Genomic DNA, 10,757 nt, shown 5'->3' with positions numbered 1-10,757 from the left:
CAGAGCAGCTTCCCTGAAGCTCTTCCAAGACGGCAGCTAGAATCTCTTCGGAGGCCGAAAGAGCCGAGCAGGCAAGGGGATGCGATGGTTTCCTCACAAATGAATGCGAGGAGTCGCACAAAAGAACATCAAGGTGAGTTACGTCATCCGTGGCTTGAAGGCGGTTTTGCTGCTGTTGCTCTTTGGGAAAATCCCCAGGAGACGGGCAGGGAGTTCTAGTCCCGCCTTAGGTGTGAAAGCCTGCTGGGTGACGGCCGATCCCCAAGGGACGGGGAGTTCTAGTCCTACTTAGGCATGGAAGCTGGCTGGGCGACTTTGGCCAACTCTCCTCCCAACCACTTCACAGGATTGTGGGGAAAGTAGGAAGAAGTATTAAATGTTTACTGCCTTGCGTTGTTTACAAAAAATAATAAAAGTGGGCTATAAATTAACATTTTAAAAAATGAATGTTCCAAAGGACACGCGTGACATGAGCACAAAAACATCGAGGCTTCTGCAATTGCATTGGACACGAGAGCAGCCGCGTCCTCAACCTTCGCCCTGTGAGAGTCCCTGCGTGCCCGTCATATGCGTGGTGCGCCATCATTGCCCAGAGTTGCTTTTAGCGAGATGGGAGACAATATACACAATTTAATTATAGATGGGTAAAACAGTTATCCAGATTCATGGTGGTGCACAACAACCTTTGATCCTGGATTCCACTCCTTGGGCTCAGCCAAAGAGGACAATTGGCCTTCTGGGTCTGAGGCCACCTGCGTTCAAGCCAAGCGGGCAGATTCCCTGGGGATCTCTTGAGGTTTTTCTCCTTCTGGTCCAGCCCAAGACTTGCCTGTCCGATCCACAAGGGGTTTAGAAGACGTCTGGTGGCTACAGAGCATTTTCTCCCCAAGGCCACCCAGGAGAAACTCACCAAGTCCTCTCCCCAGCAGAGTTAGTCAGTCCTCAATGCACTCTTGAGGATGGAGGGACAGCCAGTAAGAGAGGGGGGGTACTTCCCCCACAGGAAGGAGCTGCCCCCTTGGAACCCTTCCTATGGGGCCATGCAAGCCTCCTCTAACTGGGCACTGGGGAGTCTTCTTGGGGGGAAAACCCACCAGTGGCTGTGAAGTTGAAAACGGCTACCTGGGAACTGAGGTGGGCTCAGTTTCTCCATCGCTTGGGGCTGAGGGAGCTCGTCCTGTTGCCAATTTCTGCCTGAAGATGGGAAAAGTGGGTCCTTGGAGTCCCCATGAAAGCCGGATAAATCACCTTCTTCCTTGCGTGGTTGAGTCCTTTCTCTTCCCCCAAAGAAGCTCCTCAACGCCATTCAAGAGCTGCCTCCACCTCTCTCGGCAGGTGAGTCCCTTCTAGCCAGCCCATGGCCCACTTTGTGACTTTGGTCACCAGCCTGAGGACTGATTCTGCAAACCAGGCAGGGGTATCCAACCTTGGCAACTTTTAAGACTTCCAACCGGCCAGAAATCCCCAGCCAGGAAAGCCTTTGCCAAGTTTGAAGAGCTGCTGTAAACTGAATACTGGTTTTCTTTGTGACTGTCAAATGCACCAAGGAGATGATAATGTCATGGACAAGTTTGTTTATTGGACGTGGCAATAAAAATGTTTTGCAAGGATTGGGGCAACCAGCCATGGTTGGGAATTGGGACACGCCTTTTCTCCGAGATATCGTTTCCTACATGGAATCTAGATAAGAGAATCTTACCGAGTGAAATAATCTGTAGCCGTGTCTGATGCGGGAAAATATCTGCGTTTTTATGGCCTCACCAAGTCTAGTCATGGAAATAATCTCAATTATTTATTAAAGTAATCATTGTGAAAATAAATTACATGCTATTATACTCTACTTAACAGCATAATATAGTCAAAAGACTCTACTGTATTGATAGTGGCACAAAAGTTGCTTTTCAGCAAAAAATTGGAAGGGCTGTTAAGCATTATGGCAAGAGGTTGACGGTGTTTCCCTCCTGAACTCAGAATAACCGAATCACAGGCTTGGAAGGGACCTTGGAGGTCTTCTAGTCCACACCCCCACCCCCACACCCCGCTCAAGCAGGAGGCTCAATACCATTCCAGAGATACGATTGTCCAGGCTCTTCTTGAAAGCCTCCAGTGATGGAGGAGTAGCCACGACTTCTGGAGGCAACTTCTGCTCCACGGGTGAATTGTCCTCCCTGTCAGGAAGCTTCTCCTGAATTCCAGGTGGCTTCTCTCCTTGATTAGTTTCCCTCCATTGCTTCTCCTTCCTTCAGGGGCTTTGGGGGATCTGGTGGCTCCCTTTTCTCTGGGCCAGTCCTAGGTGGGGTTTCCTGAAATCAGCTAGCAGGCAATTTCTCTTCTTTGGTTACATTCGCAAAGAAGAGTTTCCAGGAATTCAAGAAAGAATCCAATGAGCTGTATTGGGTTTCTTTCTGGTCCAAATTCTTAGAATAAAGTAGAGCTGGAAGGGTCCTTGGAGGTCTTCTAGTCCACCCCCTGCTCAGTCAGGAGACCCTACAATTTGGGGCAAGTGGCTGTTGTTCCACGGGCGAATTGTCTTCTCAGTCAGGAAGTTTCTCCTTAATTCCAGTTGCTTCTTGATTAGATTCCATCCGTTGTTTCTTGTCCTCTTCATTCATCTTTCCTCATTAGCTTCTTTGAAGTCCTTCTCGGAATACGGGCTCTTCACTCATCACAGCGTCGTATCTTAGAAATGCTGGCAATGTCGTTTCTACTAACTAAGCGGCTGAGTTAAAGCCACGGCCCCTGCAGGTGGGACCAGGCTTCCCAATGGTAACGTCTCCCCCTTCTTTCTCCCCCACCAGACCCTGGACTTGGGTGCGATGAGTCAACATGCTTCAGGACCCCCAACAGCCCATCAACCAGAGCAGCCTCCCTCCTGCTTCCTTCATCCTGGTGGGCATCCCTGGCCTGGAGGAATACCACAGCTGGATGGCGGTGGCCTTCTGCCTGATGTACCTCTTTGCGCTTCTGGGGAACCTCTCCCTGTTGCTCCTCATCCGGATGGAGCACAGCCTCCACCAGCCCATGTACCTCTTCCTGGCCATGCTGGCGGTGGCCGACGTGACCTTGTCATCCTCTACCGTGCCCAAGACCTTGAGCGTCCTCTGGTCCTACTCCAAGGAAATCTCCTTTGACGGCTGCCTTGCCCAGATGTTCTTCACCCACATCAGCTTCATTGCAGAGTCCACCATCCTGCTGGCCATGGCTTTCGACCGCTACGTTGCCATCTGCCGGCCGCTGCAATACACCTCCATCCTGTCTCCCTCCGTGGTGGCCAAGACCGGCTTGGTGGCTCTGGCCAGGAGCTTCTGCGTGATGTTCCCCACCATCTTCCTCCTCAAGAGGCTGCCGTACTGCGGGAAAAGGCTGATGCCCCACTCCTACTGCGAGCACATGGGCATCGCCCGCATGGCCTGTGCCAATATTGCCGTCAACATTTGGTATGGCTTCGTGACGACCCTCCTGTCCCCTGGCCTGGACATCTTCCTCATCGCTGCTTCCTACCTGCTGATCCTCAGGGCCGTCTTCAGGTTTCCTTCCAAAGACACCCGCCTGAAGGCCCTGGGGACCTGCGGCTCCCACCTCTGCGTCATCCTGATGTTCTACACCCCGGCCTTCTTCTCCTTCTTTGCCCACCGCTTCGGCCATGGCATCCCCCAGTCTGTCCTCATCCTCGTGGCCAACCTCTACCAGCTGCTGCCTCCAATGCTGAACCCCGTGGTCTACGCCGTAAAGACCCAGCTGATCTGGAAGAGGCTCCGCAGGGCCTTTGGCAAGTGAGGCAGGGGGTCCCCGCTGCGCCCATCAACGATGAGTTGGGAGCAGAAGAGCAAACTCCACCAGCTCCTCCTCCTCAAGGGTTGATAAACAGGGTGCAACTTGTCTGTTTTCCCCTTTCTCAACCCTGTGGAGCCCCCTTGGGCCTGGTGGTGCCCTAAGGACGTGCTCAGTCTGCTTCAGGGTTAATACACCACTGGTTATCAGCCAATATCAGCTCTTCCAGGTGACCCGACAGGAGACGCAACTAGATGAGCTAATTCTGCTTTATGGCATGGGGACACTAACTGACCCTTGCAAGGTGTGTCAAACCTTCAGAAAGGGACAGATTTCCCATCTCCATTTTAACCATCCGATCAATTAAGGGAGGCCCTTCCTAAGTTTCTTCCTCCAGTTACGCTAGTGGGGGCTCCCTCCCGTCTTGTATCCCATCAGCCTCTCTTCTCCATCCCATTACATCCACTCTCACCAGTTGCACTTAGCGTAGACGCTGCTGGAGCTGCCTTCCGAGGGGATGAAGCGCTTCCAAGGTCCAAGGAGCAGATGCAGCCATCCGGAAGAGCTCTGCAAAGCCACCAGGTCCCACGTTTTCCTAAAAGCATCCTGCCTTTCTCAGAATACCTGGGGCTGATTTCCTGGCTTTGGTCCGGGCTGTGCTTGTGGCTGCCGACTGGGAGGGCTCTCGCTGGAGGCAGGCGAGATGAGCAATAAACCCTCCCGATGGCCATTCCTGCCTCTTTTCCACACAACTTCTCAACTAACAACCGCAAGAAGTTTAATGAAGAGAAAGAGAAAGCTTGAGATGATGGAAATCTTCCCATATTGGAGGAGCTGTCAGAAAGAAGAGCGGGGAGGGGTGTCAATCTATTGTGTTTGAATGTTTGAATGTTTATTTTATTTATATGCCGCCCTTTTCCCCCGAAGGGGACTCAGGGCGGCTCACAACTCAAACCAGGGAAGGGGGATACAAACAAAAAATTAACAACAACACAAAACAATACATAATTTAAAACACACAATAGTCATACCATTCGAGGTGGGGGCAACGGTTCTTTAGCCCCAGGCCTGTCGGAACAGCCAGGTTTTAAGGGCTTTGCGGAAGGCCTGGAGGGTGGTGAGGGTGCGAATCTCCACGGGGAGTTCGTTCCAGAGGGTCGGAGCAGCCACAGAGAAGGCCCTCCTCCGGGTAGTCGCCAGTCGACACTGGCCGGCGGATGGAATTCGGAGGAGGCCTAATCTGTGGGATCTAATTGGTCTGGTGGAGGTAATTGGCAGCAGGCGGTCTCTCAAGTACCCAGGTCCAATACCATGAAGGGCTTTATAAGTGACAACTAGCGCCTTGAAGCGTATCCGGAGACCAATGGGCAGCCAGTGCAGCTCACAGAGGATAGGTGTAACGTGGGTGAACCGAGGTGCACCCACAATCACTCGCGCGGCTGCATTCTGTCCTCAGGTGCTTATTGTCCAAAGCACCTGAGGACAGGTCAAAAAATAGCATATGGACACTTGTCAAAGAGAGATTCAGCCTAAAACTATGGAGAAATTCCCTATCAGTGAGAAGGATTGACCAGTGGAACAGCTTGCCTCCAGAGGTTGTGGGTGCTCCTACACTGGAGCTTTTCAAGAAGAGGATGGGCAGCCATTTGTCAAGAACGGTATAAGGTCTCCTGCTTCAGCAGGGGGTTGGACTCGAAGGCCTCCAAGGCCTTCTAACTCTGTTATTAACGTCAGCGTCATTCATTGCCTTCCATAAACTTCAGTCTTACAAATTTTAATTTGGCCTCTGCAAAACCCTGGATTTTGCAAAGTCCTGGTGTCGGGCCTGCAATTATATTCCTTTTAGAATTTTGGCCTGCCACACTTTCTCTTATTTCATTATGCTGTTTCTTTAGTATAGTTGATGGGAGGGAGGAATAGACAGGAGTGGGATCGTGGAATGTATTGTTTTCATTCTTTACTAGAAGCCAAGATCATCCTTTGTCTCCGCACCAGTACACCTGACCGGAAGTAGCTGGGTGTGGATGCCAGCGTGGAAGAAGAAGAAGATTGGACCATGTGATGGATTGTGGGTGTGGGGACAAGATCATGAACTTTTAACTGGGTGGAATTCTGATGTCATTTCCAGTATTGGGATTCCATAGCATAATGCCAAGATGTCTGCTTTATTAAATTGGAATATTAAGGATCGTTTTGCCTTTGACTCTGATTTAATTCTACATATACTTGGAACGCTGACACCTGGTGTCTGAGCGGCTTCAGCCCTTCCCTGTGGACGATGGCTTTCCCTCTTATTATTTCTTGCTATGTTATCATGGTGCGTTTTGTGCTATTGGTACACCACCTCCGTATGATTCTGGTGGTTTATAGGTATAAAGAATAAAGAATAGTACTAAACGGAAACTGTTCTTCTTTAGTCCCATAAAAGATGCCTCATGACAGCTACTCTGCATGACCCCTTGTAACTGAATCTCGGAGTAGGTACCAACAGAGGGCAAATCTGATGTGCCCTCCACCCACCCATTCCATAGCAAGCCCTTCCCCATCCCAGATCCTTGGCCTCGCCTGGCTGCAGGCGCTGAGCTTGGCATTGGGCTCCTGCAGTGGGAGAAATCGGACCAAGAAAGGTGGTTGGGCACTTCAACCGAAGAAGCTGCGTCTCCTGTCCGGCACCAGAACTTCTGATTCGGTGGATCAGGGAGATTTTTAGCTTGGGGGAAAAAGTGAGTAAAACAGGAAGGACTTCCGGAGAGACAGCAGGGCAGAAGAGAGGCTGCATGTGGCTGAACTCCATCTGACCATTTAAAACCTTCGCTCATAAATATTTCTTTATGATCGAATTTTAACTGAAGCCCAGAGCCAAAATATCCGCTGGGATTTGACGGTGACAAGCTAACTTTACTGCAGAAGGGGCCAAATGTCAACTCAATTCTATTAACCATTTTGTATCCCACTCTTATTATTTTTACAAATGATTTTAGATTATAACGTATCCGACACACTTTCCTCCTCCTGATTTCCCCACAACAACAACAATCCTGTGAGGTGGGTTGAGCTGAGAGTGACTGGGCCAAGTCATGGCTAAGGCGGGACTTGAACTCGCAGCCTTCTGCTTTCTAGCCTGGTGCCTTAACCTCTAGGCTGAACTGGGCCTTAGGTCAGGATTTATAACTTGGACCACGGCAGGAAGGAGAGAGCAGGGCCTGAAAGTGAAGGGGGTTTTCGGGGACCCAGACCTGAGTCAGAGGCAGGCAAGGCTCACTTGGAGAGTCCACCGATGTTTGTTTATTCATTTATTTATTATCACATTTATTGGCTGCCCATCTTACCAAAGGGAGGCCCTTAAACCTCCTTGTGTTTTCGTGCCTCATCCCCCTCCCCAAAGCAGCCGAGGACCTGGGCAGGCCCTCCGGACAGTTCAGAGAATAATGCTCTCTTTTAAGGTGCACAAGCCATGCGCTAAACAATAAGATAACAATGCCAAGCACATAAACGACCTTTTTATTTGCGTTTTAGAATCCTTCCTCAACATTGAAGGAGCTGGAGATCCAATTCATCTCAAGGGGGCTACTGGGAGGACCAGTACGGACCCTCTGAAAACTATTCTTATCACAGAAGAAGGAACAGGGACCAACCTTTCCCCGCTCTCCTGAACTGCCAGGCCAGGGTTGAATGGAAAAACCTATTTGGATTTCCAGTGTTTGAAACCCTGCCTAGAACTGCCCCAGAGAAAGGGGAGTCAACAGATCCTCCAAAGCCCCCGAGGGCAGGAGAAGATGCCACGGATGGAAACTGATCAAGGAGAGAAGCCACTGGCATCTAAGGAAACAATTAACCAGTGGAACAGAAGTTGCCTCCAGAGGTTGTGGGTTCTCCGTCACTGGAGGCATTGAAGAAGAGACTGGGATGGAGTAAGGTCTCCTGCCTTGAGCAGGGGGTTGGGCTAGAGGACCTCCAAGTTCCCTTCCAACTCTGTTACTCAATTAGCCTCCTATTCCAGGGTGGAGCCCAGCACTGCCACAGTGGGCCGGACAGGTGGTGGAGGAGATGCAGCGGCCAAAGGAGCTGCCATCTCACAAACCTTAAGAACCATCCACCAGCTGAGAAGGTCCTGATAACTGGCCACGGAGGGCGAGGGCCCAGGGTTGCCTAGCAACAGGCAGAGCGCTCTGAGTGACAGGGCAGGATCTCCCAGGAGACGCAGAGAAGCAAAAGTTTGAGATAAGCCGGGAGAAGGGAAGGTTTGCTGAAAGGGGAGAAACAGGACAATGAAGTACAATCCAGAAGCGCAACGTGATTTAGGGCATCAGACATCGTACTGCAGCCAAGACTGTCAGTCTGTCTATCAACCCTCTGGCTGCCTGTTGGGTTCGTGAGCAGGGCTGCCCCCCCCCCAGATTTATGTTGCCTGTGAGGGTCCCAAATCAGCTTAGAAGCAGACTGCAACATGGGTCGAAGATCCCCCTCCCCAAAATCCCTACCCCAATGGAGCTGCCTGCCATGTAAGAAGCAGCACCCAAAACTCTTCCAGGTACAGAAGGAAGGGAATCTTCTCCCCGTCGCCGTGAGATCGATCCGCCTGATTGGGAGAGTTTCTCCAGATTTGATTGCTTGCTTGTTTTCTTTTTTTTTATTTGTAAAATTTATTATCCACCCATCTCACTCTGGATTTGTTTACTTGTCTCCTTGTTTGTTAAGATTATTAGCGTCCCATCTTCCCACACGGTAACTTTGAGCCATTACAATGTGCTGGGAAATGGCGTGAATATTGAGGTGAGAACAAGGAAAGACTTCAATTCCCTCTGAAGGGCCCAACAAGGGACCAGAACCAAGCATAGAAACTTTTATTTATGTACTTGTTTATTTACTTTGATATGCCAGTCAAGCCTCCCCTGACCCTTATAAAGGGAAGCAACGGTCTTCCCCATGGGAAAAAAGAACCGAATGGACTTTCTCTTTGTCTTTTCTTGCCTTTTCTTAGGGAAACCTTTCCAGGTTGGGTTTATGGCAGAACCTGCTGCGGGACAAGAGATACACTGATATCGAAGCAATCGTGGAACAGAATCATTAAAGCAGGACAAAATGAAACGTGAATGGCAAAAATTAAGGCAATGTTTTAATTCTTTTAAATAAATTGAATGGCTGGATTGTTCTGCTGCGACGTGTCCTGTGGCCGGTTGTCCCATTAGGCCCAGATTCTGCTTAAGAGGGAGCTTCAACTTCGTCCCTCTGAACCTCAGAAGGAGTTGAAGGGGATTCGGCCTCATGGAATTGAATTGGGGAGGGGGGACAACCTCAGAGCTTCATCCACCATCTGAAAGGAAAACAAACCTTTCCTCCTCCTGGGGCCTTTCCTGAAGCCACCTGTCCTCTCTTGGGTGGATCTTCCGTGGCTGCAATACAAATGCTGGACTCGGGTTTCTTATGGGGTCCCAATGCGCGTCTGCAGGGGGAGGAGAAGAACGGCACACTAGAAATGGCCACAAGTCGTGATGACCTCTTTGCGGTTCTCACCCTTCTCTCTCCCTCCGAAAGCTCTTCAGGATCCGAATGCGGATTTGCTTGGTCTTCACGCTGTAGACAATGGGGTTGGTCACAGGGGGCACCAACAAAAAAGCGTTGGCGATGAGGATGTAGGCGACGGGGGACGCCTTCCTCCCGAACCGATGGATCATGCTGAGCCCAAGCATGGGGACGTAGAAGCTGCAGACCGCACAGAGGTGGGAGACGCAGGTGCTGAGGGCCCGGAAGGCTTCCGCCTTGGAGGCGACTCCCAGGACGGTCCTGAGGATCAAGAAGTAGGAGAGGACCAGCAGGACTGAATCCACCCCTGTAGAGGAGAGCATAACGATCAGGCCGTAGAGGCTGCTGTGCCTCCTGTCTGAATGAACTAACTTCAGGAGATCCGGGTGCAAACACATGGAGTAGGAGAGCACGTTTATCCTTCCAAATTCCTGGAGGCTCATAAGGATGGGACCTGGCAGGACGAGGCAGATGGACCGGATGGCACCCCCCACCCCAATGTTGATCACCGTCCCATTGGTCAAAACGCTGGTGTATCTCAGAGGGTTCCGGATGGCCACCAAGCGGTCAAAGGCCATGGCCAAGAGAATGCCAGATTCCATAATGGATCAAGCGTAGATGAAGGTCATCTGGGCCAGGCAGGCTTCAAAGGGGATCTCACGGTGGTTGAACCACAGGACGCTCAGCATGGTGGGCAAAGTGGCCAGGGATAAACCCAGGTCCGAGAGGGCCAGCATGGAAAGGAAATAGTACATGGGGGAGTGGAGAGCTTGGTCCGTCCTGATGACGGAGAGGATGAGGCAGTTCCCTGTGAGGGCCACGAAATACATGCAGGAGATGGGGAGGGAAATCCAGAAATGGTGTTTTTCCAGGCCCGGAAAGCCAGTCAGGAGGAAAACTGGGGGGCTGAAGTCTGAGTGGTTCCTGGGGGACATTTCTGCATTGTCCTGGAAATGAAGAAGACAAGGAGTAATTCAGAAAGCTCATCACATCTTAAAGTGCACAGCCAGCCAGTTTTAACTTCCAGAGCTGCTGGTCCTGTAGAAATTGGAGTCCTGCTTCCAGGAGTGCTGAATTTGCCATTAATTGCACCCACTTGGGGAGGGGGATTTCTGGGTACAGTTGCAATGTGCTTGCAGGTCATCAACAGGTTGGAGAATTTGGCATTTAGTCTTCTCTGCTTCTCTCCTTGTCTGCCCTCATTACGGTGTGTAGACACAAGGGGGGGGGGAGAGGGAGAGACAGAGAGAGAAATATAAATTGCAGATGTTTGCTTGCAACCTCCTTCCCAAAGGCCCCCCCCCCTCACCCTCCCAATCTTTGCTGCTCTTTCTCTTACATCTGCTGGTTAAACCGTTGCTTCCTACCCCCCTGGAGACCTTCAGCTCAAGCCCAGATTCACCGGTTCAGCTCCTCTTCTCTAAATCAGAGAAGTAGCAGCAGAAAACTCATTCGGCCCCTGG

The 10,757-nt window shown here is 50.9% G+C and overlaps 1 protein-coding gene and 1 pseudogene across 1 annotated transcript; one reads left to right on the top strand and one right to left on the bottom strand.

Annotated features, from left to right (window-relative positions):
* Positions 1-2,808: 2,808 nt before the first annotated feature.
* Positions 2,809-3,819, top strand: LOC116510058 (olfactory receptor 52B2-like). The gene has a single exon (XM_032219426.1). The coding sequence runs from the start codon at positions 2,827-2,829 to the stop codon at positions 3,775-3,777; it is 951 nt and encodes a 316-aa protein (XP_032075317.1). The 5' UTR covers positions 2,809-2,826; the 3' UTR covers positions 3,778-3,819.
* Positions 3,820-9,281: 5,462 nt separating this feature from the next.
* Positions 9,282-10,229, bottom strand: LOC116510193 (annotated as a pseudogene).
* Between the last annotated feature and the right edge of the window lie 528 nt (positions 10,230-10,757).

The sequence above is a fragment of the Thamnophis elegans genome, chromosome 6, assembly GCF_009769535.1.
Source record: "Thamnophis elegans isolate rThaEle1 chromosome 6, rThaEle1.pri, whole genome shotgun sequence".
NCBI classification, from domain to species: Eukaryota; Metazoa; Chordata; class Lepidosauria; order Squamata; family Colubridae; genus Thamnophis; species Thamnophis elegans.
This window is presented reverse-complemented; position numbering and strand designations above follow the sequence as displayed.